This window comes from Perissodus microlepis, chromosome 12 (assembly GCF_051167445.1).
Source record: "Perissodus microlepis isolate ML-2025 ecotype Zambia chromosome 12, ASM5116744v1, whole genome shotgun sequence".
Taxonomy (NCBI): domain Eukaryota; kingdom Metazoa; phylum Chordata; class Actinopteri; order Cichliformes; family Cichlidae; genus Perissodus; species Perissodus microlepis.
In genome coordinates this window covers 3,266,700-3,293,743 of record NC_140472.1, presented here as the reverse complement: position 1 = coordinate 3,293,743, position 27,044 = coordinate 3,266,700, and the positions used below count along the sequence as shown (strand labels likewise).

The 27,044-nt window shown below is 39.6% G+C and overlaps 1 protein-coding gene across 1 annotated transcript in view; it reads right to left on the bottom strand.

Moving 5' to 3' along the window:
* Window positions 1-27,044, bottom strand: part of galnt9 (polypeptide N-acetylgalactosaminyltransferase 9) — a 107,359-nt gene that overhangs the window by 25,963 nt on the left and 54,352 nt on the right. The window contains exons 5-6 of the mRNA XM_084947524.1: window positions 26,594-26,791; window positions 17,832-17,949 (exon numbers count right to left, since the gene is read on the bottom strand). Of these exons, the coding sequence (XP_084803650.1) occupies window positions 17,832-17,949; window positions 26,594-26,791 (316 nt within the window). The remainder of the gene's footprint in view (window positions 1-17,831; window positions 17,950-26,593; window positions 26,792-27,044) is intronic.

Here is a 27,044-nt window from a genome sequence, read left to right as displayed (position 1 = left end):
AGCTCTGCGTAATGCTGTCTTTCTTTGGTTTCCTGCTCCAAATTGATTGTGTGTGAGTAAAACTATCAGTGTTTTAACCACTTATGAAGCACTCGTGGATAATTGAAAATGTGTGCAAGTGAAATTGCGGTTAGCAGCTTTCCTGGCGCTGAAAGCAAACTGCTGATCAATATTTCCTCAACCACTTGCAAGGGTCAGAAAGCTGTGTGCTAGCTAGTTGGCTAAACAGACTAAAGCTTTGTTGCATTAATTTAAACTTCTATCTTTAAGCTTCAAGTAGAGTTTCTTGTCTAAAATGATGCATTTGTTTGTCTATAAGAAGCAGGAGACAAATTATTTTTTATTTTTTAATTTCCATGTTACAAATAAATACATAAATAAATGAAATACACTGAGTACCAGCTGTTTCTTTTCTTTGCTTTAGCATGGCAACACTAATACACTCCACCGCTCATTATTTCCCTTGTAACAGCCAGACCTTTCATCTTATCTCTATAAGCAGCTCTCATTCTAATTATATTACTGTATATTTCACAGCAGGATTTGTTGCAAATTAAAAAGCCATCTAAACTCCCACATATATAAAAAGATTCTGTTTAACATTTTTTCTTTAATTATTGCAGGTGTTTCTAATTTATAGGACTGAAAAAGACACATTTCAACAGCAGCAACAAAAAGATAGCAGTCGTGATCACATGGACCTGCTTTACGTGTTTCAAGTATAACATTTTATGTGCTTCCTCTATGGTGAAACCTGACAGGCTCTGGATGTTTTCTGCATGCATTTTATCTAACGTGGTTTATCTTTATTGCCAATATCATTTATCCTTAATTATTATATTCATTAGTGTTTAACATTATAATTATAATTTCTTTAATCATATCAAATCACATTATCATGACATCACAAGTGAACGGAAAGGGAGTAATAGTTTGAAGTGACCTTTCAAGCATAGGTTTCTAATACAGTGAACTTCATTTGATCCAGGTGGACAAAGGCTGCCTCTATTTGTTTTCTGCATAATTCATTTCTATCTAGACTACAATCTTCATTTTGATCCTCCATCAATTATTTACTGCATTTGTCAGTGATGATATCTGCTTATTAACTGCATGCTAACAAAGTTTCCTGCTTCTGAGATTTAATGGTGATAACATTTCAACAGATAAAGGTCCAACAGCTTTTTCACAAGGTGATAGTTCAAATGCCAATGAGACAAGGAAATATCATTTGTAAGTCTGAAGCTAAAATAATAATGTTGTTATTTACAGGGCTAGGCCCTGGATCTTATGATTCTGGAAAGCTATTAGGGCCATGTTTTTTTCATGATTCCAAGCTGAATAATGTTAATCTGACTGGAATCTGTCTGGATGATTTATTAATTGGATGATGATGTATTTACACTGTAGCAAAGCTTAGACTAGGTTCAGGTCCATGCAGTGCTAAAGCTTTTTCCCTTCCCCTATAGGCTGCTTGTTGGGTCTCACACTGTCTGGGAGCTCACCTGGTTTAGAAAGCAGCCAATATGCCAAAGGCTACTAAGGGGGGCTGGATTTGAGTCTGCCCTGGATCTTTCATTTCCTTTGTGTCATTGCCCCCACTCTCTCCCTGGTCTCCTGTTTGCTGTCTGCACCGGCCTGTCAGATAAAGCCTGAAACTCCCAGAAGTAAATTTTTAAAATAAAAAATAAAATAAAAAAAATGCCACTACCCCTCATTCTGAGCAATACACACAAAGTCTTGGTCTTGTCTTACTTTTGCTGTCCCTGTTTGCATCCCTCATAACCACATCTATTGGCTGCTGGTTGTGCAAACAGTCTATGTAGCAGTTTGTAGTTTGGGACTTCCACTCTGTTCTCACTTAATCAGCCTCTACAATGGTTTTACAATTCTCCCTACATGTAAATGTGTACCACTGTTGAAAGTCAATTTCACTACAAAAGAGAACATCCGCTTCCAATGCCACTTTTATTCTCAATAGTTAAGACACTATGTGTTGATGTGAAAGAGCTAATCACAAGCCACTAACCACAAAGCTGGTGGTGAAGATGGGGAGGGGGGCAAGGGTACATTTCTTTCTTGATTTAGCGACGAACAACCTGATCTAAGGCAGCTGCAGGGAGTCAGCTCTGCTTGTGAGGATCATCAATGCTGATGTGACCTTTTTCAACGCATGAGAAAAACGCCGGTGATTTGGAGGGAAAACAGGTGGTGCCCAACAGATTGCTGGCTAAAACAGTACATGTTACATTCCAGGACTGCTTATGACTCCATCCTGCTGCCTGTAGGCTCATAAACAAGGCTTTAGAAAAAGCATTCACAAAGCAAATCAGGCCAAATGGCAGATATTTTCCTCCAAAGTATAAAGACATAATAAGGATGCCTGTGCACTTCTGCTCACACAGGAAAGCATTAACACCATGCAGAGAGTGCCTCTGCTCATGACAGGGTCTCATTTTGTGTTGCTGTACTCATTTCATTATTGTTGTGCTGTATTAAGCAGCTTTTTTTTAAAAAATGCACTACTCTTCTTACTAATGGAATCACAATTTTTAATAATTTAAATAAATTAGCATACAGTAATATTCTCCACACAGACACGGATGTTTGGTTTCATGTAGTATACGGTGAAAACAGAGCTGCAAAAGGGCAGCAGCATCCTGCAGATACAGGTTACACCTTTAAATATTCATAACTGTGGAAACATAATAAAATCTAAATACCAAATAAGACTGTTTTAATCTATGACATCCCACCCACAGGTTCTCAGGACTAGATTTTTGTGAAGTCCATTTGGAGGTGACCCTTCATAAAACTGCATTCTGCATCATTAAGAGAGAGCACTTAACACAGAGTACTTTGATGTTGTGGTGATGTAATTGCTAATTTAATTTAATTGTCTCTGTACATGCTGTTAGTTAATTGCAGCTGGACCATTTGCGTGAAAAGCTCTACGAGGCTGCCGAAAACATCAGCCATAAAGAGCATAAAAGCTATTACCAGCCATAAACAGGCTTCTATCAGTGCCATTAAACAATACAGTCAATACACCAGGAAAATGCAGTGCATGGAGGCTGATGGTGGACATGTAGACAGAGTTTGGAACTGAGCACTTGCTTTAAATGGAGCCTGCGAGCTACTTCAATCAGAGAGCTCAAGCGGTGCTGTGTCATACACAAATAACATGCCTTACTCTCTTCACGTAATATGCCGAACACACCCTGAAAATTTGACTGTTTAAGCTGTAACACTTCCCATTTCTTACCCCTTACATGGCCTGCATAGCTGACTGCTGGTTCACACACTCAGAGACTACAGCATCACCCAGTAGAGGATAGCTACTCATCCCCAGTTTCCACAGTTTATGCTCATATGCATCACATTCAGAGGGGGAGTGATGAATTTGTAGTCTGATGCCAAATTCTGCTGCTGTAATAAATCATTTCATATATTTTCATTACAAAATGCGGCATCATCGGTGTGGCTAGATTGGTGTTTCTTTGTAAGGGACCTGATCAACATTTGTACTAGTCAGAACGGAAACTAAACATTGCGGCCAATTCAAATTCAGAGTAAGTTCCAGTGCTGCTCATTGGCATATACCCAAACCACCTGTGCCCAAGTGATTTGGCTTCAGACTACCAAGCTCAGCTGATTCCCCAAGGTTGTTTTGAGGGCTAACATATCATGCGTGTTCTGCATGGCCGCTCAACCAGACCGGGTAATAGACATGTGACTTAAACAGTGTAGGTAGCAATATGCAAACCACATACAAAATGTATGGATGCTGGAAATAAAACAGGTCTTTTGATCAGCCATGTCAGTCCCTCTCGAGTCTACCAAACAGGCACGTGATTTGGGGGCTTGCTCCAAATTCCGTAGAACTTCCATACTTTTGGAGCACTCTTGTAAAGTGAGTTTGATTTTAAAAGCACTCCCCTCAAAAAGCTTTTGTTGTCTCTAGGTTTACACATCTGAGATAACCTAGATAAAGCTGAGCTTCTAAAAAGAGTGTAGATATTCGGGCTGAGTCCTTTAAAAATGGGGATAACATTCATGGTTGTTTGGACACTCGAACATAATAAGAATTGTGTCACTGTGTGGAGAGAAAAAAGGAATAAAGCGAGCAAGAGAGAGAAAGTTAAAAACCCCGCTTCATTTCTCGGCTCCTCACAACTGGACGATCACCGTGTGACCCATCCAACAAGTACTTCTTCTGGAATACACTACTGCCTCTAAGCCGTTTGAAAATAGCCGCTGACTTTTCAGTCCCACCAAGTTTTCCAGAAACCGCAAAAATGACAGTAGCCATCAGACTTTTTCTCCATCACTGGTCAAAATGGAGAGCAGTGCAGGGAGAGAGAGCAAGCGTGCGGCTGAGAATTCAGCCTAAGATGATGAAAGAATGTGCCGGGGTCATGCAGACTTTATATTATGTCACATCCAGCTTGACAGCTGACGTGTTTGACAGACAGGGAGGAGAATTATCCTGCAGTAGCAAACAGAAGCCTCGGGATTGCCCAAATGAGTGTAGCACTAGCTCGGGGGTCCATAGGGGTTCATCTCCGTGTTTCTCAGCTATTCTCAGTGCATGACAAAAACATTTACCGGCAGGTTTGAGGAAATATCAGTTTTTAAATGTGATATTTAGATGGAGCTCTGCCAGTTTTGCATTGATTTGAAAAACAAGATATACCATTATGTCATTTTTAGCCACACAAACACACAAATTCTTCTTCTTCTATTGTGACATTTTTCACAGAGTTTCTCCTTGATATACATTCAATGAAATTATGCATCTTGCATCATGTCCTATTTAGATGCATTTAAGATTCCAGGCAGCAAAACGGACGGAGATGCCCTCCCCAGTACTCGGAACTGACTTGGAGGCCAAAATCCTGCATGAGGTGCTTTTTGAAATGCTCATTAAGGACAAGAAATGCTGATAGCTCAAATGCTCACAATCTGCTTGGAGCCTGATCTTTTTCTATATGTACATTTTTGGCCCTTTTCACTAGTTTACAAATGAATCACATTTACCATTTCGTCCTATACACTCGACATGTACATGCTCACGTACTTGGCGTAGTACCCTTAAAATCAATGCTTTAGTTAATGGTTCCTTTCTTTGGAAAGTCACACCCATCAGATTATTGACACTTTGGAGGCACGTTGCTAGAGGTGGTATTGAACAGGAACTTTAAGACCAATTCACAAGTTAAGAAAAGAATAACGGGCTCTTGCTTAAGGTGTCACATTGCAAAGCGATATAATCCAGCCTCTAACTGAGAAGTCTACCTGCCTAATTCTTACCAAACTTGTGATTTTTTTTTCCTCCTCCATATGGAGCTGAAGATAATAAAAACTACTGTGTTATTGCTACACTGGCAGCTGAGAACTGGGAATAAACTTTTATAAGAGCTCATCCCTTTACCTTCAGGTGGCTGTGTATATGTAATATTCCTCTCAGCTATAGTGTGGTGACTTGTGATAAAGGAAAATTTTGGGAACTCTGTGCATGCTCAGTGTATGTGAAATATTTCCACTATCAAAGCTTGGTTTGTGGGAAAGCAACAATTCAAAAAAACGAACAGGCTGGCATCCTGCAGTGACTGCTGCGTTCAGATTTTGCACACACATGAATTTATCATCTGTACTTGAGCACACATCCGAGCTGAGTTTGCGCTCCCATCAGCATTTATCTTAAATCCCAGTTGTTAGTCTCTCACAAAATCACATCAACACCAGAAGGTCTGTGATTCTTATGGATTAAGATGCATCACGCAGTATAACATGACAACAACAACAACGAACTTAACATGTATATTTTTCATATAACATGCATTTTTCAAAAGCAACTCTAATTATATGTTTTTTTAATTTACCAGCTGTGACAAAATGGCTTTGGTGGGTTTTTTTTGTCCTGAGGTCACCTGTTTGTGTGTGTGTGTTTGACATCAGTCTTGAAGGTTTTTACTCAGTACTGTTTATTTGTATATTGCAAGGAGCATGGCAAAAAGGTGCAGCAACTGATTAAAACATATACGGAAAAACAGTATGTAATGCAAAAAATAAGTTTGTACAGTTCGAACAAGCTTGAAAAGGATATTTGCTATGACCACCTTAATTCTTCAACACAGCCTGAATCTTCTTTGTCATGTAATGTAAAGTCTTCAGGGATAGTTCTCCAGGCTTCCTGAAGGACATTCAAAGCTCTTATTTGGATGTTGGGTGCCTTTTATTCAGATCATTGTCAAGATGATCCCACACTGCTTCAATAATGTTAAGGGCTCTGGGAAGGCCAATCCATAAATAGTCTTCCATTGTGTGTTTTTCTATGTGTGTATTTCCATCAATTTCTGATTCACTTCACAAAACCTGCTGCCACTGATTTTCAGTTCAGTTCTTGTGTAATTTCACATAACTCATAACTCATTTCTCCTCGTTTACCTGCCTTGAGAATTAGTAACAAAGTGGTTGAAGACACAATCTAAACTTGGTTCTTTTCTAAACTGTCTATGCGTAGACACAGCACTGGTTCATCCCTCAAGTTAGGTGCCCTTCTATGTATAGATCAGTGTTCAGTGGCTTAACAAAAAAAACAAAATAATCCTCTGAAAATGGTCAGGCACAAGGACTGGACAGAAAATGAGTTAAATGAGTTAAAAAGCAGCCAGTGTTTTAATAAAAACACTGAAAGAGATTCAGAAAGCTTGAAGAGAACTATTGGCAAAACTGCTTTAAAGATTATAAGAACGTCTGGCTCCTTGAAAGCAAAATGATGGGAAAAGAAATGAGCCGTTCAAAAGTTTTGCAATGTCCTGTATGTGCAGAGATTTTGTCAGTGAAATTGTATCACAAATCTGCAAGCTACAAACATAGGCTATTACAGATGTGTAGTTGAGATCAAGATCTTGAAAATGGGTGTGATGAGACCAATCTGCTCCTGGACTGTAGCGGGAAAGCACCACAAAGGTGGTTTCACCACTTTGTGTCTGTCTGCCCATTACAACTCTGCAAGCTACCGTCCAGTATTAGATGATGAAAGGATGTGCTGAGGTCATCCAGACTTTATACTATACCATCCTATCTACCTATCTATCTATATGTGTGACAAGTATTCATAAACAGCATTTTAATGTCTCTTACCACTTAATAAATGACCCAGTGGTATACACTTTTATTTTAATCTTAGATGAAATTTAACTCCTTTAGAGGTCACTTAATAGGTTAATTGACGATTCTACTTTGACATTTAAGTGTTAATTTCCTCTCTCTTGGAGGGCAGGGGAGGATAAACTGATACATGGCGTGGTTAAAAAAAAGTATACAGGCTTTTAATCCCTGCAGCCTGCACAAAAGGCTCCGGTGCGAGCACATTTTAGACAAAGAATTGTATTCATCCTCAGAAATGTGGGATGGATTCTTTTGCCGACCTTTGTCATGGAAATTCTTTGAACTTCATGTGGAAATTTTTTTTACCAATACCTCAGAAGAAAGCTGTGAAATTGCATTCTGTAACCTCTTGGGGAAGTAAGTTGCAAGCACTCAAGCACTCAGTAGCATCTGGGGAATTTTACATGTCTATATTCTCAACAGAAAAGCTCTCAGTCTCAACCCAAGGGAAGTCTTTTTGTAGGATATTATTGCAAAAAGTCCCAACTATTTCAAAGAAATGCTGATTGGGGGTGCTGGCAGACCAGACGGTATATTTACAACTTTTCTAATGACTGACATTAAGATTTTAAAATATCAAGGGATTTTCTATGATGTAGTTTTCTGTCATATGAAGGCAAAACAGCAACACAGAAAATGAAGCTTATATTAGCTCAGACTTGCAGCTAACCATTTCCCTTATTTAAACAGGTTTCAAATTATAGAAAAAAATCGAAACCTTTGACCCCTGCGGAGCTGCTGGTTCTGTTTGGGTTCACTTATCCTCTAAGGCAACGGTCCCCAACCCCCGGGCCTCGGACCGGTACTGGTCCGTGAGTCGTTTGGTACCGGGCCACGAGAGTTGAGGCTCAGGTGTGAAATGTATGGTTTTCAGGGTTTTTATCGGTTTTTAGCGTTATTTTGTTATCGTTTTTATCGTTAACTCGGTTTTCCTGGGTCTTTTCACGTGTGTTATGAATAAATCTTCTTTTTTTCGGTACCGGTACTAGTTTTATTTTGTTGTATTTATCCGCGACACCTTAAAGGCCGGTCCGTGAAAATATTGTCGGGCATAAACCGGTCCGTGGCGCAAAAAAGGTTGGGGACTGCTCTAAGGGTAAGGGGCCACTGCAAATCAATACAACACTGTTCTGAGTGATCACTTTCATTCTATGAAGAAACATTTTTATCTGTTTGGGAGTAGTCTCTTTCAGGAGACTACTTCCCTGATCAATAGGGCATGAGGGTTTACTGAGGAGTTTGGTCAGTATGAAGACATGCTCTCCCACAACTGTGGGAGATTTTGGACCAACATGTTACACAGTGCTCTCTGCTACCATCATCAAAACAAGAATGGGGGAATATGTTCGGATGACTGTTGTTCTATACATCCAGTAGAGCTCTACTGAGTGAGAGCCAAGATTGGAAGCATAGAACACAATGGGTGGATTTTCCTTTAATTTGTCACTCATTCGTCTATAGCTCCGGTGTTAATTCAAACCAATGCTAATTTCCAGACCACAAAGCAGTTTCAAGTACCAACACCCTGTTATCCTCAGATAACAGAAATCTAGCAGCGAACATAGTACTCACAACAGCACGACATGCTTTGCTCTCTTCACACTAGTCCAATATTTCTCTCATGAATTGTAACTTAAAATGATCTCACTGGATAAAGCAGCACGCTTCAATTTCACATCCACATTTGAAGAGTTAAATGTGTGTTAAGTTATTCATAACATATCAAACTCCATCAGCGAAGCAGCATGTGTAACTTTGACAGCTCTCTGGGACCGACTACAGCGGTGGCTAATTAGCAAAAATGATAAATTTCCATTTTTACAAAATTACATTTATTTAAAAGGTTGACAAGTATTCAAAATAGCAGTGAACAATGTGTAATAAGTTTTTTCCTTGAGCAGCGGATACTTTTGAAAGACTGAAATCTGAGCACCAAGCAAAGTATACCTATATTCATTCCCTCTGCCTTACCTGGCGTGAAGCCACACCCTCGAGCCATTATTGAATGTTCTTCAAATTTTACTGATGTGTTGCAACTTGAGTGAACTTTCATCTGTATTAGTTTTTTAAAAGTAATTCAGGTTAATTAATAGGAGACTCACAGAAAGTTTCACTTAATTACTTGCAGAGAATTACATGAGAAAATCAATACCTCATTTAAGCCATTAGCAGGGGCGGATCTACAGGGGGGCAAGGGGGGCAACTGCCCCCCTGCTGTAGAGCCGGGAACTTTATACCTAAAAACAGTCTTTGTTTTCTTAGAAGAGATAATGAAACAATAAATAGTTTGAAAGTGTTTTTGTTGATATTTTGTTGACTCCATTTACATATAGGGGATTTTCACATACTTCACTGAAGAGGTGTGTGCCACCCTGCCTAGACTTCTTGCCCCCATTTTGCTCTCCCATGTAAAATCTTTTAGATCTGTCACTGGCCATATGACTAGTGTCATATTTATGAAGTATCCACAGCAGCTCTTAGCGTCATTTAGCACGAAACAACTGGAAATACTGTAGCTCCCCAGAGGTCAGAAAAATCCACTTAACATGAAGTATATTTATCACAGTATATTTTGGTCGTTCGAGAAGCTCACAGTCACAAAGTAGTGCAGCACATACATGCCAACTTTATACTTTGATTTATTTTCAGGTACTCATAGGAACCTCTACATTAATAAGTATTTGCTGTTCTTTTTTAAAAATCTCTATTAGTGTGATAAACTGCCCGACTAGGATCAGAGAGGATGGGTGAGCAGCTTGTCTCCAGACAACTCCCAGTTTTTAATCACCAATCAGTCTAACATGTATGTCATTTAGAGAAAATACACGCAGAGTCCACAGCCCATCAGCAAGAACTTTTTTTGCTGTGAGGTGACAGTGCCATCGCTGGGCATCGTGCCTGCGCATCCATAAAATGGAGGCTGTTGATGGAGAGACAGACAGACGCGTAGGCCCTTTTAACTACGCCTGTCAAAAGCTAATTCCACCCAGTTGCTGCCCTTCCTCTTTGATATGCCGGCTGATTTGCTGCTGCGGCCAAATCAGTGTGCGCAAGTGCTCGTCAAATGCTTTGGCTTTGTCAGATCATTTCAAGTTTTCAGCAAGAGTCTTAGACATCTAACACAAGCAATTACGTGAACAGATTAACTAATGCTGAGATAATGAATGGGATGAGCCAATCCGCCTGTCAAGTGTTGCTGTTGTTGTTTTCTGGTGATGATGCTGTCCACGGAGAGAGCATTTGGATACCTCTCTACATAATTCGATTGTCTTCAACGGTGGGAGGATGCGAAATGCACAAATCTTGTGAAATAATCTTAATTACCTTGTCAGAATGTGTTCAAATTAGGGTGGGGGTATCTGCAGTCACTACTGAAGGAGGTTTTTAATGAAGTTTATGATTCACAGGGATAATAAGTAAGCTGACAGGGCCTGTCTAATTACTTATCCCTCTGGCTCTGAACGCCAAAGTGGCAACTCTCTGAGGTACGCTCATGCCCAGGAAGCCAAGTAATTTTTCCAAAGCCACTTGAAGCAGAGGAGTATGCTCGATGTCATCGTTAAATGCCAAACATAACATATGTTTCTCAAACATACACTCTATTGTGGTGTAAATTATAGACACAGTCTGGATCTATAAGACACGAGGAGACAAGAAGGCCATATAAATCTTAAATTATGCATGCACCAAACATGTCGATGCATAAATCCAAATCACGTATTATAATGTCAGCGCAAAAAAGCATACGCAGAAGCTCTCTGCTTTGCCATATGGTCGCAATAAGTCCTTCAATAGCTGGGGTAGTTCCTCTGAAACAATCCTCGATCTGGGTCTTGTAACTTTTACTGCCGCATCTATTCTCATTTGTCTTTTCTCCCATAGATGGACTCGGGCTGGAACATACAGTAATGAACCATGAAGTAAGTAAACCTGAGTCCATTAAGCCCCAACAGATTGATTCAGCCCCTAAATAATGCAGGATTTAAAAAAGACAAATGCTTGATCAATATCCAATGGTACTGTTGCTTTCACGTTGGTTTTATCGATGGAGAGCAGATAGTTTCTCACATGTTGCGGCGAGAGAATGAATCACGCCTTTGACAAGGTGATAAAACAACGCACGGTTATAGTAAAGGATACCTTAGTCAACACTGGTCACTGAAGAGACAAGAGACAGTGGAAGAAAACAAGTTCTTAAACTGTTAAAAAAAGAATTCAGCACAAACATCGCCGCAAATTGTGTTTATTTTGGTGTGAAAACGCACCACCATATGGGACAACCATATTGGACACTTTGCGATGCTTTGTCCAATAAAGCATTCCTCATTATGGCATTTGTCCAGTAATTCCCCACATTTATCTCCTTCTATTTGCAAAAGTGTAACATGAGAATCCCTCGGAGGCATTAGATTTGTTCTCATCTTTGGAATGACTCACTTTGTTGGAAAGGGCTCACATATGGTGAGCGCCCACTGTCATTTGCCGTTTGATGGACATGAGCACGATGTTGATTTGGAACCTGCCACAATGGCTGGTGTCCACAGATGGCTACGGCTCATAACGACATTTCTGTCCTTTCTCAAGGTGACTGCTTTCCGCTGCGGAGGGCTGCAGCCTGGAGGAGGAGTCTGAGTCGGTCACGGGGAATAGTGAAGATATATTCTGTGTGTGATCTGAATATCCCTGAATGCTAAATGAAGATAATTCCTAGTGTGACATGTGTTAAAAGCCAGAGAGGGTGGCTTTATGTAAAAGGTAGCTTGCTGTGGGTTTCTCAGAGCTGCCCATGATAGGTCACCGAAACCACAAATGCGATTAACATTTACTATTGTAATCCTGGTACAGATGCCGGATGAAGCTCTTTATTATTAGATTCTTTGAGAAAGTTGACAGCACACAGCAACCGGATGACTCTAACAGCCCTGTCTTCATTAATAATAATTATATAGACAGTATGATGATAACTTTCAGGGCAGGAAACAAAATGTAGCATGAGAATTTCTGCCCTCGAAGGGAAAGAAACTATTTAATACAAATATTCTCTCACATGTGAAACACAACGTATTGTTAGATGGAAAAATCAACTGATGAGAATCCATGTGTACAGTCATCATATCCTTTACAAACAAACACATCCGGAGGCTTTCGTCTTCCTTTGAATCCATTTGTATCTTCAAATCCAGATGGCTTGTGAGGTTGATCAACTGTGTTAAATTGTCTGGGCTTCATATTTGTATCAGTGTGGCAGATGTTCTCACAATAAACTGAAAGCAACATCTGACTGCATCCACCAACTGCTACGAGGCTGCACCTGTTATAGTACCACCTGAAGTAATATTTTCTTTGTTTTTGATTTTTTTTTTTTTTTTTTTTTTAGTTTTTTGGGTGGGTGGGGGCACTGTTTGCTTTCATTAAACAAAGCCACCATCTGGAAAAAAGTGGTGGGTGGCATAAGATGCAAAGCACTAGCTGAGCTGCTGGGTTTATCGTCTGATAATCAGAGTTGTTGCTCAAAATATGAATGTATTACACATTCTGTTTAATATGCTTCTGTGGAAGAAAAACGAAGGATAAGCCTAAAGGATCAATCTTTAGATTTATTAACCAGCTACAACTTAGAGGTGGATGCCACTGTCACCTTGTAATGAATAACAGATTTTAAAACAGTGAGTTGTGTTAAAGAAATCAATTATTAGCAAATAGCGAAAGACAAAAGTACATTATCTGTCTGAAGGTTTTACTTGAGAAATATTGTATTTCAGACATTTGAGTTAAAATTTGCAACTATGCAGGGTCATAATGCTGAAAGTGACTTTTAGTGACACTTGTGAATAGTGAATTCTGAATATGGATTTGTAAGTAATGAAATTTGAAATAAGGGATTAGGAACAGGAAAAGTGTAAACTTCATCCTACTCCTTTTTGAGCACACACATTCTGTAGACGTACATATATACATGAAAACTTGATGTTTTCTAAGTTTTGTTTTTGTTTTTTCTCTTGTTATTTCAGTTATATTTGCATGTTCGAAATAAAATTCTATCCATCTATCTACTTTTATGAGCTCAGCTTGTTTGACAGCCTCAGAACATGAGCAGGTGTTAGTAAGCAACCTGCAGCTGACATGGACGCTGTTTCTTGCACTGAAACTAGCGCTGCTTCATCTAAATGCTAGCTAGCTAACTATTTTAAAATGCTGTATGATTGCACAGTTACTGTGTCACCTGTCACTTAAAAGTTTTTAAAAGTTAGAAGCTATCCATCCATTAGTTGTCAGTCTAACACATAGAGACGACAACCAGTTGCACTCATACTCATGGGCAATTTAGAATGACCAGTTAGCCTAACCCCACTAACTGCATGTCTTTGGACTGTGAAAGGAAACCAGAGTACCCGGAGAGAACAGACACAAACATGGGGAGAACATGCAAACTCCACACAGGTGGAATCAAACTCAGGAATGCCTCGGGCTGTGGGGCAACAGTGCTAATCACCGCGCCACCGTGCTGCCCAAGCTAGAAGCTAAAATCCAAAAAACTTTGATGGAAGTTTAAACATGAGGTGTGATGTCATCAAGGTTAGTTTGTTAGCCTAATATGTGAAAGGGACCTGAGTTTAGGACTCACTTAATCTTCAGTATTGTGCAACTGTCTTGAGCAACCCCCTGTTTTCTATATATTTTGTTGGGAAAATGGTAAATAGAGATTTATTGAAATGTGCAAACATGTATGAAAATATAGTGCTCAAGGCAAAATCCTACAATTCTAATGAGCTAGAAATCAGTATTTGGTATGGCTACCTTCAAAATACTACAGCTACAGCTGAAGAACATTTAAAAAGAAATAGCAAGAAAGTCTGACAAAATAAAAGTAGGGAGGTGTGACTCAAGACTTTTGCACAAGACTGAAGATTAAGTGAGTCCTAAACTCAGATGCCTTTCACATATTGGGCTAACAAACTAACCTTGATGACATCACACTTCATGTTCAAACTTCCATCAAGTGCTTATCTAAATTTGACAGTTATTATAACAAACCGGGCAACAGGTCTAACCTGTTATGTAGTGTCACATTTTAAATGCATGGGATTAAAAAATGCACTGATCTAAAACCAATATAACACATATACTGGACTGTTACATGCTATACTTTGATCCCACCATAATAACTCTGCTTGGGATACAGAAAGAACCAAGTGAAGTGTAATTATGTCCCATTCCTGTCTAGCTGCTGGTACTGCTACACTTTAATTAGCTCAATTCTCCTCACTACAGAGAGATTATGAGCAGATGCCTTGAGGCCCAGCCCAGGTGGGTATGGAGATGGGGCTTCAAAGAAGAAAAAAAAAAGATTATTTTTTGGTTCATTACTCCTGAAAGGAGTTCCTGGTGAGTTTAATAAATGTCATCAAGACAAGCAGGCCACCCCATGAGATCACACTTCACAAGGTTCTTGGACTGATTGATTAGACTGTTATGAAAATGAGACAGATTTCATGAAGCAGCTTGGATGGCTTCCTGATGGCAATGTAAGCTCATGGGCATATTGTGTGGGTAAACCCATCTAGACTCTAGACTTTTTCTGGCAGAAACATGGTTGCCATCATAGTTTGGCGGGCAAAAATGTTTACGAATTAAATTTCTGCAAGTCATAAAATGGTATGCCAGACTGACTTTGTTAGATTAGGTTGTGAAGGGAAGGGCATGACTGAATGTAGCAGTTTTAGTTTAGCATGGCACAAGTCTTTTACTAAATGCATTTAGCACTGTGTGAACACAGAGTACACAGTGCATTTAGGCAGCAAAAATGAGCTGCGAGCAGCTGCATGAAGCTAACACAAACTATAGATCTGCCTGCAGAGTTTGCTGAATTTGATGAGTTTCCCAGCTTCATAAACTTATAGGGCACAACATGTTTATATATTACTCCCAGTGCTTGAATTATGTCAAATTAACACCTTAATCCTTTCATTCCCAGAAGTGCCAGACATTTATTTACTCACTGGAAACAGAAATTGATGGAAGTCCAACACTTATATAGCCTAAAACCAAAAAGAAGCCCAGCTGCCTTCATTTCAAGTGCTTGAGAATACTCACACCTGCATGACTAAGAATCTGCACAGACCTTTCTTATTTATATTTATTATTTACAAAGAGAAGTAATGAAACCTGAGCTGCTAGCATTTGTGGACTCGGTTTTTTTTCCTCTTGCTTTAATGTGGTGAAAGAATTAGCATAAGCATAATTGCCACATTTCAAAAGGTTTCCTTTTTCCCCTGTTTCGGTGGAAATAGCAGGGACGGCAGCTGGAGGAGTGACCCCTGGTAGATTTTGTGTAGTATTATATGTGCGAAGTGAGTATCACAGTATCACATAGGAATTTGAAAAATGAAAGGCAGTGTCCAGGTCTACTGGGGCTCTATATCAGCAAAGACTCAGTGAAGCAGGTGTGGGAGACACATTGCAAGATAAATTCATATTGACACTTCTGGCAGAATTCACCGTTACTGTCCCAAACCATTTTTCTCTGTTTGCAAAAGGGGCCTTGTGGTAAGTTCAAACATGCCATCTGCAATTATTTACAAGGGCAATGAAAGATTCTCTGGAAGATTAAAAAAAAAAAAAATCATTCAGCACAAACGTATTTAATGCATTCCTTTATTTGTTGTGATTATGTAAGCGAGAGAGTGACATCACGAGGCTGCAGACGAACTCTATGTGATCTTTCATCAGTGTGATTTGCCTCTGCTGTCTCTCTTCATTTACAGGTCCTAGCTTATAAATGATTTCACTCCTGAGCAAACACATCGGTGAGAAACCCCTCCTCCCCGGTTTTATTCTGTTGTCTACCTGTCAAAAGTGACACCGCACCACATTGCTATGTGCAGCCTAATCAGCCCCTGCACATCCCTTCTGCCTACGAAAGATTCTTTGCATCCCTCTTAGACACAAAGGAACAACTCACGTTAGATGATAAATATACCATAACCTTTGAATGTGAACCCTGCCTCTCATCAGGCTCCTGCAGTCAGATGATCCTGGGCTCCTGTGAGCTGCCCTGGCTAATTGTTAAACATGTTCTTGTCAATCAAACCTATCCCAGTGGCAGCTCTTCAACCGGCACTACAATGAGCTGCCTGAGCCGCAGTAGCCAAAGAGGAGTAACTGCGGCTCACTTGCCGGGATCCCGACTCCATTCCATTAAAGGCTGTACATTATGAATGGACGAAGCTAGTTGTTGACTGTCGACCCAGTCAGGCTTGTGTGTGAGCTGAATGGCCTGTTTTTTCGTGGCATGTGTTTCATTTCCACACACAGACAGGCCAAACAGGAGGATAGGTAATTGCCTTTGTGATGGCACTCTGTTTGCAGACAGACGGTTATCCTTCTCACTTTATGAATGAAAAAAAGCGAGAGTAAATATTCAGTGAGAAAAGAGAGACAATGAGGAGCTGGTGCGTATCAGAGCCAGTGCTCACTGTTAAACTATATCACACAGTTCAATAGAGTTGTTCTAGGTTTATTTAGCTGCTGTAGCTGAATTGATCTCCCCCACGAACATCGTCTAACACAGCTGCATGGTTTGTTAGGTGCATATAAGCAGGGCTGCTGAATGTGAAAACTCTGTAACCTTGGGGCAGGCTGTCAGTGGTTGGCACATAATAGAAAATACTGAGTTATTACTACATAATAATGGTAAAACTATGAGCTAAAGACAGAAGAGGCCAGATCATTGTATCATTATGCAGACGGCAATGAATCATGCCATTTATATAAACAGGAAAAGCCACTCTACGTGGAATAATAGAAGGCTCTGAAATAATCATCAGCAGCTATAAACGTCTTCAATAAAGCACTGCACAAACATGAAAACATTCTCCAGCCTCTGTTTAAGTGCTCTTTCAAAGGCAGCCGACACTTCAGAGGTGTCGTTGATGGAATCTCGAGATTTTGAAATGTATGTGGGCATGATGTTAAATGAAGAGTGGGATCTTTCAAGCATTTCTCATTGCAATAAGCCCAAGGAGAGCGTCTCGATTCAGAAAGGTTCCACTTGGCTGGAGAGAAACATTTTCTGAATTTAAACGCTAACCAATTCTTCAGCAAGCCCTTCGCTCACATGAAGCGTTAAATTCAACTCAAAGCAGCAGCCAAAGAGATTTACATTTTCTGTATACAAGCTTTAGAGCCTTTGGGTTGGCTAAAGATTTGCATTAAGGGGATTTTTTTATTTCCCTCCTCCACTCCCATCTAAAAAACTTTGGAAAGTTTAATCATGGTTTCTGTTGATGCCCCTGGGTTTTGTTTCTTAAGCTGTATCCCTCCGGCTGTGAAACATAAGAAAACTTGATCATATGCTGTTCCAAAGTCTGAATACAGATTTCACAAATCATTCTAACAAGGACTGTTCATCTAAGCATTACTCCCTCAAATATTGGCTCTGTAATTATGGCTCTTTGTGTGGCCTTCCCGGTGTAGAACTTCAGACACAAACCTCTGCAGCTTTGAAGGAAAGCCTCATTAACAACATAACTTTTCTCGCAGCTTTTCTCTGAGAGGTTTCATCTCTCTCTTAACACAGTGGCAGTCTACCTTTAAGGCTGTTTATAAAAGTCTACATTGTAGCAGCAGCTTGGGTAATAAAATGTGGTCCTTACCCGCATGCCCAGCTCGATGTTCTCACCGCCGTAGACCTCCATGCCAGGATCCAGCAGACCGATCTCACCAAAGTATTCCCGATCTACCACGAAAGAGCAGCCGATCATGGCTGGAGTTCTAGTTGGGCAGAGTGAGAGACACAGCATGCGTCAATGGAATTGAACCGTATGAAACCCACCTTTTTTTTTAAGTCAGCTAAAAAGATCAAACAAGAACAAAAAAACTTAATTTAAGGTTTCTTAATGTACATTAAATGCCCAGACAGGTTTAAGTGGGGTTTTAAAGCTGAACTTTAAACCTCAATTACTGCAAATAAATGTGTGTTGCAGATATTCCATGTACGTGTCTTTGTATAGCATAGAAAGACTGTTTCCATTAAGGCCCAATCTTACAGCAGACAAGAGATGAGAAAGAAACAGCGTCCTCCAACAGTGAACCTATCATTGTTCTCTTTTCTAGTGTGGCTTTTTTTAAGAGCAATGTGTAAGATTTTTTGCAATATATAAGATGGTCTCGTTTCTCTAGCAGATCATCATGCAGGTTAGTTTTTAGAGGGTTTCTATTCTACAGCAGTGCCTAATGTTCGACAAAGACACAGACAAATTGCTGTTCTCTGAACTTTAAGTAAAACTTTAAAGAAAGCCAGATTATGACCAAAAATCCAAAACTTTTATACACTGCTTTTTTAAATGAGGAGAACACCGAGGCTGACTGAGGGATAGTGTGGAAATGCCAGAAAGATGAAAAAACAAACAGACACTAGTTCAGTTTAATTTTAAGCACAAAGACTGCGCCTCTGTTGTTTAACCACCTTTGCTAAAGGTGCTGAAAAAGAACAGCTTATATATACCCTGCAATAAAACTGAATTTTTTCAAGCCATAAGACCACAATTATAAGCTTAAAGACACCAAACTGCTCAGTATTACTGAGGAGAGTGGTAAAGGTGCAGGAGAACTATATTAGTTTAAGGTACCTGATTTGCCTCTGACATGACTCTTTGATTCATCACTAATGACAGGACTTGAAAGTTCACATACAACAGGTCCAGTGTTATTGAGCACAAGCAGTTACTAGCTCACCACAGCAGCCACTCTGAAGTACATGCCAGCAGGGGTGAGTAAGTTGTTGCCATGAAATCTCCACTTCTGCCCAAAATTCTGGGCACCAGTGATCCAAATGAGAGCCACGTGACAGTTTCATGGTATATTTTGTTTATCTAATTATTTAATCATTCTGGCAAATAAATTTCATGCGTAGTAAGACAAACCTATCAATGGTTGCTATAATAATTAAAACAAAATGAAACACATTGTACAATATGAAGATGAAAATAAAACATCTTTTTTACTTAAAATCTACCAAAATTTAGCTGATATAAAACATTTAGAGGGTGCATGTTTTTTTTAACAAAAGCAAGATTTTCCATCTTCAGTAGAAGAAATGGTCCCACTTAGGCGACAGGGCTACTTTCAGCACTATTATCGGTCCCATCTAAAGTGCTCAGAACAAAGCCCCATTAAGAGCATTATAGTCATACAGGGTCTTGAACAGCATTATTTTTTAAAGTGACCAATGAAAAGCATGGATTTTCTATCTGAAATGATGCCTGAGGTGAGTTCACCATGTATTACACAAACATGCACACACACACACACAGGCGGCCAGTTACACACACATGAATGTCAGCCACTTCAGTCTGACAGACATAGCAATAGGAAGTACTGTAAAGTGCTTCAAGAGCTGCATTTTGATTCACGGACTGTATTAAAAGAGAGCATTAAGCTGTATGGAGCGCAAGCCAAAAAGAAAGGTGCTTTTAGGTTTAAACCCCATATAAAACGCTGACTGAAATATAACCATGGGCTGCTACTTTGAAAATCCTGCACCAGTAGATAAATAAAAATTTGACGCAGAGCTCCGAACCCCCTGAACCAATATATCGCCAAGAAAGCACTTTCACCATTTGTTTTTTTTTTTCATAAATGTCTTTAGAGCTTGACATTCACAGTATATAAGTCTCATGAGCTGTGTCACTTTAATTTAAAATAGCTGAAAATCAAACACAATAAAGAAAACCCAATTTAAAAGTGAAACTCGCTTGTGATCACAGATTGGCAGTTCTAGTTAAACACTCTCGCAGTAACAATTACAAGTCTATCTTTTTTTATGAATCACGCTTGCTGAGTTCTATACTTTTATTTCCTGACACACAGTCTTGTTTAAATTATAAGGGGGTGACAGACAGGCTTTCAAGTGCCATCATTTTTTACTGGCTGTGTAGATGAAAAAGACAGACCCTGCACACTCTCGGCCTGATTCATCCTATCCTTTCACTTCCCTTGACAAGTGGCCTTCCTGTCTGTACTGCAAACTTTGTGCAAATCTCTTTGAGTGCTCCCTTTAGATTAAGCTTCCTGGCAAGGTAAACACGTCTCTCTCCCTCAGTACACTCTCAGCACCGTATTAAGCTGGACGCATCTGACAATGAAATAAAATCCTTGCACGATTGAACGTTTAGCATTTTTCCACACTGTGTAATTTATATTGTGAAACAAACATCCACAAATTGATGTCCTGCATATTTGTATTTTTAAGTTAAGAATAAAGAAAAGAGTAAATTGTTGCCAAGTTTGGTGACAACATTATCAAGCAGGCCTTTTATGGTATTTAATGGCATTAAATATCCAATTAAATTAGGCTAATTAGGCCAATATATTCCAACATATTCTTAAGACCAGAGCCTTAACTGGCAAAGAATAATATGTGAAGAAGGAAAGAAAAACATTTGTATCCACTGGAATGACACTGACTATGGCACTGATTATGGTAAAGTGCTTGAAATAGTCAAAGGATGAGGGCTAAACTGGTAATTAGAAACCAAGCGAGGGAAACCTGGTCTGATTAAAAGGGACAGCATCCATCCCACTTTGGGTGGTGCATCTGTCATATAAATATAATGATTAATGTATTCATTTTTAAATTTAAAAATAAAGTAATGAGACCACAAAGTAGAGTTGCTTCTCTGCAATTTCCCTTCAGCTGTCAAGCCCCCAAAACACCACAGAGACCGAGTTTGCACCTAAATTAAAGAAACAAAAAGCAAAATCAACAGATGACGAACTATTCATATGGACCTAATTAAAATTAATGACTTCTACAATAAAACCAAAAGCACAAACCAAATAAAATTAAATAAAAGAGCATTAGATCTCACTCATGAAAAAGTTGGGAAATGGTTTGATAGATGACCAAGCAATTATTTTATAATATCTCTGAAACCTTGAAATATATCAGCTAACAGCCTGGTTCAGTCATCCGCTCTGCCCCTCAATTCTAAATTATCCAATCCCTTAAACCCAATAACAGACATTCCTCTTTTGTTCTACTAACTATTTCTGGTCCTTATTAAATGCTCATGCTTATGCTATTGCAGAATGATTATCATTTATATTTGCCCAGATTTTCTAATGGGCTCTGCTGGACTAAAACATTTGGCACTAAAACGCTGCTGTTGGTAAGTGGTGCCATGTCAATATAACGGCCGAAAGGTGCGGACACAGGCATTTCTATGGCTGGCCTTTTCAGAGTTTCCCTTTCACAGAGCAAGATTTGGGGCGGACAGTATTTAAATGAACTGTGCAAACATGAGTTATTAAAGTGTGGCATAGAAAATTCTGTTGAATTTATGCTGAAAAAAAGGTCACATCTTATTTTGCATCCATGTCTTATTTGGCACTGGAGGATGGCTGAAAGCTGTGACTCCTCAACCCGAATCTTTAGAACTAAGCTCCACACGTCTCCGGTCCTTATTAATACTGTTATTTTGATAACAGAAAATAATTGAACTGAACTAAACTGAATTCCAATAGTACTGAATGTATTAAATTCCATACTGGAATGCCTGTCAACGGGATTTAAACAGATCTGAAGTGTGTTTGATGTGTGTTTGAATTGTAATGCTGGGAGACCTGGACTTACACTGCATTATTTTGGTTAGTACAGTATTTACTTCCACACCAGGCCTGGTTGTTTTCAACCAACCAATTTAGGCTACGTCCACACGTACACGGGTATTTTTGAAAACGGAGATTTTCCGTTTTCGTTTTAAAAAATAATCCCGTCCACATGTAAACGCAGAAATGAAAGAAAACGCTGCTAGGAACATGCCAAAGCAACAGGTGGCGATATACTCCTAACCGTGTAGAAATGTTGGCCAATCAGAAGTCTAGAAGCCTCGGTGGGAAATAGTAAACAAAGATGGGGCATAGAAGCAGAACCGAGTCGTATGTGTGGAGGGACAGTAACTGTGTGTGTATATGTTAGCATTTAAACACTGCAGAGAGTAAAATTAACAGTAACAGTATTGTAGAAATTCATTTCACCGAAACAATAACGTGGCGCACAGTGTGACGTCAAAAAAGGCGCACACCTTTGATGCTGCGTTTTCTCCGTTTTTCTCGTCCACACGTAAATGCAAAAACGGAGTTTTCAAAAATATCCAATCTGGCCGGAGTTTTTAAAAATCTCCGTTTTCAGTGACCGAAAACGCTGTTTACGTGTGGACGAAAGGTGCAAACGCATAGAAAAATCTGCGTTTTCAAAAATACCCGGGTACGTGTGGACGTAGCCTTATTCCGCTCTTCATAGAATACTGGTGATCATTAATGGGAACTGGCTTTGCTGTATTTATAAATTACAATGAAGTGAGTAGATGATCCCCCCAGAACTTTAACCTCCCCTTGGGAAATGTTTGCAGTTGCGTCATCATGCTAATTTGCTCCTCTTTAGTAAATCTGACTCATACCAAATATTCCAGTACCCCTGTTGGAAACCTTGCATTCAGGATTTTTTGTAAGTCATACAATAAACTTATCTCAAGGACTCCTTTCATCTGTATAATAGACTATGGTGAAAATTAGGAACATCCTGTCTCAGAGTGATGCTGAGAAAATAGACCACCCACCTGTGAATTCCAGGTTGAGCTATTGTAATTACTTATCAGAGGGATGCACTAATAGTTCTCTTAAAAGCCTCTACCAGATGCAAAAGTGAGAGAACTAACAATGACTAGCAGGACAGGTCATTTTTCTACCCTGTTAGCTTCTCCTCACTGCATTCTAAACCCTTCTCACATACAAACCCTTAATGATGCTACACTATATCGCAAAGACCTCGCTATATTATCTCAACAGAGCACTTTGCCTTCACAGTGCTTTCTTGTGGTTCCCCAAGTTTTAAAAAGCAGAACATAAAGGACAGCCTTTAGCTATTAGGTCCGTTTTCTTTGAAAGGAGCACCTTGTTTGGGTGCTTTTTGGGACGTTTTAAGCCTCTTAAAACGTCCCTTTTTGATAACGCTTATCTTTCGGGCCGGATTAGGTGACCCTGCAAGGTTTCATAATTATATGGGTACAAGCACACGCTGCTGGAGGAACTCCCATAATACACTGAGCACCTCTACTCTACTCTCTTTTACTCTGCAGGCATTTATATGCCACTATTGCATGCTATTAACCTTGTGTCTTGTTTCTCCTGCAGTTTGTACTTTGTCCGCTGTCTGTTTGTTACTTTCTGGAGCTATTTGGGAACTTTTTTTTAGTTGTGGTCTCCCTATACTCTTCTTTTCTCTCTTCACTTCATCCAACTAGTTAAGGCAGATAGCCTGGTTCACGAGTTACTCTACATAGTATTGCAAGGTCTTTATGCAGTGAAAAAGTTATAGACAAGAAAAAAAAACATGCTAGTTTTCTCCATTACAAGAACAATCAATAAACTCTTATGCAAGTGGGTGAATATAAAACACAAAGAGTCTGGCATTGATTTTTGCTAATATTTTGCATGGGAGAATGACGCACACTTCTATTGCTTCCTTTCAGCCAACGCTGTTGTTGTGTCTGTATTTTGTACCTGAAGATACGCACAACAGAGATCTCCTTGCGTGCCCTTCAAAAAACAGGAAATCATAAGTCACAAAACAACTTCTGGAGTCCATCAGACATCACAGATTGATGGTGTAATCATCCAGTGGATTTCTCATTTAACGTCACGAGGTTTAGTTATTTTTAGTGTGCAGATGGTCAGCCTGCAGGACTCATCCGCCCCTTGCAACTCTTGTCCTTGTCTCCTGCTTGCAGTGTAAATGTCTGATAGATGTATGCAATATATGGCAAGATAAAGACTCCGTGTCTTCCAGATGATAAAATGGAGGTAAAATTCTCCATTAGATCTGGCTTGATTCAAACAGCTGAAAAAAAAGAAAAGGTTTCTTTTTGAATCAGTGCTTTTAACTGATGGAGCCACATCATCAAAATACATACTTCTGCCTGTGAGTCTGCTTCACAATATCTCCAAAATGCTTGCAATCTTCTGTTCTCACAACATGTTTGTGCCTTCTCGTACCCTTTTACTCTCTTTGTTGTTGAATGCGTCCAAACAACCAGAGACGTTGTGAGTGAGCTTCTGTTTTTGATGAGTAGAAACCTTGAGGAAGCAAGCAGGAAAATGATTTCCAATAGGAATCCACCCAGCTGACACACTCCAGCTGGCCCTCAAGGCGATCTGTTCATTTTCAGCAAACTTTCAATAGGGAAGACGAACCAGCTTTGCACCGCGTGAATGTCTACTCTTATCATTTCTTTTTATCTCAACTCTAGCAATTGATATTTGGTAATACATGATTCTCGTGGAGTTTTGATAAGACATCCAATATTTAGGTCCACACTAGTTGTTTGTATGAGAACACCCTGTACCAAATGAAATTGTTATTGCTTTTCCAGCACTGGTCTGTGGTAGGTAATGAAACTCTGGCTTCCAATTCATGTTTCTGTTGCCTGTGGTCAGAACTGAACAGTGTGTGTGAATGTCTTGGTGTCTGGGATAATGGACATCGTGGCAGTACACATCAGTAGGTTTCATGCTTATAGCTTGGTTAAAATGCAATGTCCAGGACATTAAGTGATACAAATGAACACTTTTACCTGTTCTGTTTATAGCAGCAATGCTGTTTGCACATAGGTTTACACCAGCAGACAAGAATTATTGATTCCTTTTAGTGCTTTACAAAATCAGCACTGACATTCTGCAGGCATTTATTCATCATTGTGGAGCACAGGGTTGTACATTGACGTTTCAGATGTTTTTCCTGTTATGCTGCTAAAATAAATAAGTAAATTAAGCTAATATTTGTGGTGAAGTGAAGGGGAAGAGCTCAGTAGTCTCACAGCCTGAAGAAAGAAACGGCTCCAAAGTCTGGTGCTACGGCAGCAGATCCTGTATCGCTTGCCAGATGGCAGCAGGGTGAACATGCAGCCACAGATCCTCATTGATCAGGCCTTTTGGGGTAGCCAAATTTAGCTACTCTACTTACAGTATGTGATCAGTTCGACTTTTGATTTTTCTGAATGTTTTTGCCCTCTACTCCTGTCACTGATCTTTTAGTATTTGTTTTGTGCTTGTCACTATAGGAATCTCAAAAACCTGGTGCCTTTTCATTTACGAATCTAAATCAGTTTAAATGTCTGATTAAATGGGTCACTCCAAGTTCCTGTTCATACAGAGATGAAGGCCTGTTAGCGCATTGCACATCTCAGATCTTTAAAAACAACACCCTTTTCCTCCTGTAAATGCTTGTCTTTGTCAACAGATGTATTACTGAGTCTGTGCAGTCTGAGAAAAGAGGAAATACTTCTTCTTTAACCAGATGAACTGTGTTCAGAGAACACTTCAGCTGGATCCATTTCACTGAAGCATCCTTGAATGGGATAAAAAAAAATGCAGCTCAAAGCTGCCGATCTCTCGCTACCGCTGACCCGCACCTCCTTGTGATTATATTTATGTTTATGTGTAAGGATGTGCCATCTTCAGTTCAAGTTTGATGCTCTACTGTAGCACTAGTTGTATAATTGCACCAGGGATGCAGCAACATTAAGCAGTCCAGCAGCCCCATAATTATGGAAGATGAAAACCAAGAGCTAAGCTGAGTCAGGTGGCCTTGACCTTATGTTCTTGGTGCTTGCACTGCCTTTGGCCTTACAACACTAAAACAAAACCGCTACGTGATTACAGATATGTATTATAAAGCAACATAAGACAAGTTCAGTGCATCTTTAAAGAGTTCTATATAACACAAGACTATTAACAAGTTCACTGATATAGGGTGTCAGAGGTGAAATTCACTTGTTTTTATTCTTCTAATAAACTAAATTTAAGCAGACTTCTAAACATTACAGCTACTAACAATCGTTAATCACAAATTTTCTACAGTCACAGGGGACAAATTCAAATTCATCAACAAGTTCAGCTCCTGTCCCCATCCTATCCAAACAGCCAAAACATCTGCAAGAGCAACAAGAGTTTAAGAAATGCTGATGTGCTACACTCTTTTTCTTAAATCTATTGCATTCCAGTAGAGTTTTGCCAGGGATACACAAAAGCATTTCTAGAGTTATATAAAAACCCGACAGAAGCATATGCTCTCCTTTAATCTAAGGTGGTATATTATAATACCCTGCTAATAGTCAACACAAAGTTACACTAATGACACCACACCGCTGAGGCCCTGTGCTTTAAAAATGATATTTTTCATTGTAATTGGAAAGTTTTCTAAAGGCAGCATTTATTCATGTGTTCGTGTTGCATAGTAAACTATAGTGTGCCTGAGTTTGATGCCTCTACATATGAATAAGTCATATCCCAAGGCTATTCATATTTCATCAAACATCCTCATCTATAATGGACACTTTGCACCGGCTGAGGCCCTCACCTGATAGGGGCTGTCTCATCGCCCCTGTCCAGCCACTCTTGTGGAGGGATGATGTACATACACCATAGACCCCAGTTGTAGCCGTGGGCAGCATTAGCGTACTGCTGCACCTCGAACGTGTTGTACTTGATGTTGTCTATGGCGGGCAAGATAATGCGGGTATGATCCTCCTTCATCCGGGTCAGAATAGGTTCAGACCTACGGATAAGAAAAGAGACAGAAGTTAAAAGCTGGCTTTCTGGATTAGGTATGCCGAAGATTCATTGCATAGTTACAGGAGGTGAATGAAAAGAATGAGAGGTGTAGAGTCTGCAACAGGGCAAGTAACAGATCTGTGCATATATTCATTCTATCTGCAGAGGTTTGAAGCATTAATATTGCAAAAATGCTGGTCAAAACTGACTGAATGGATAACTTAACTGAATATGAATGTAAAGTGAAAGCTGTGGAT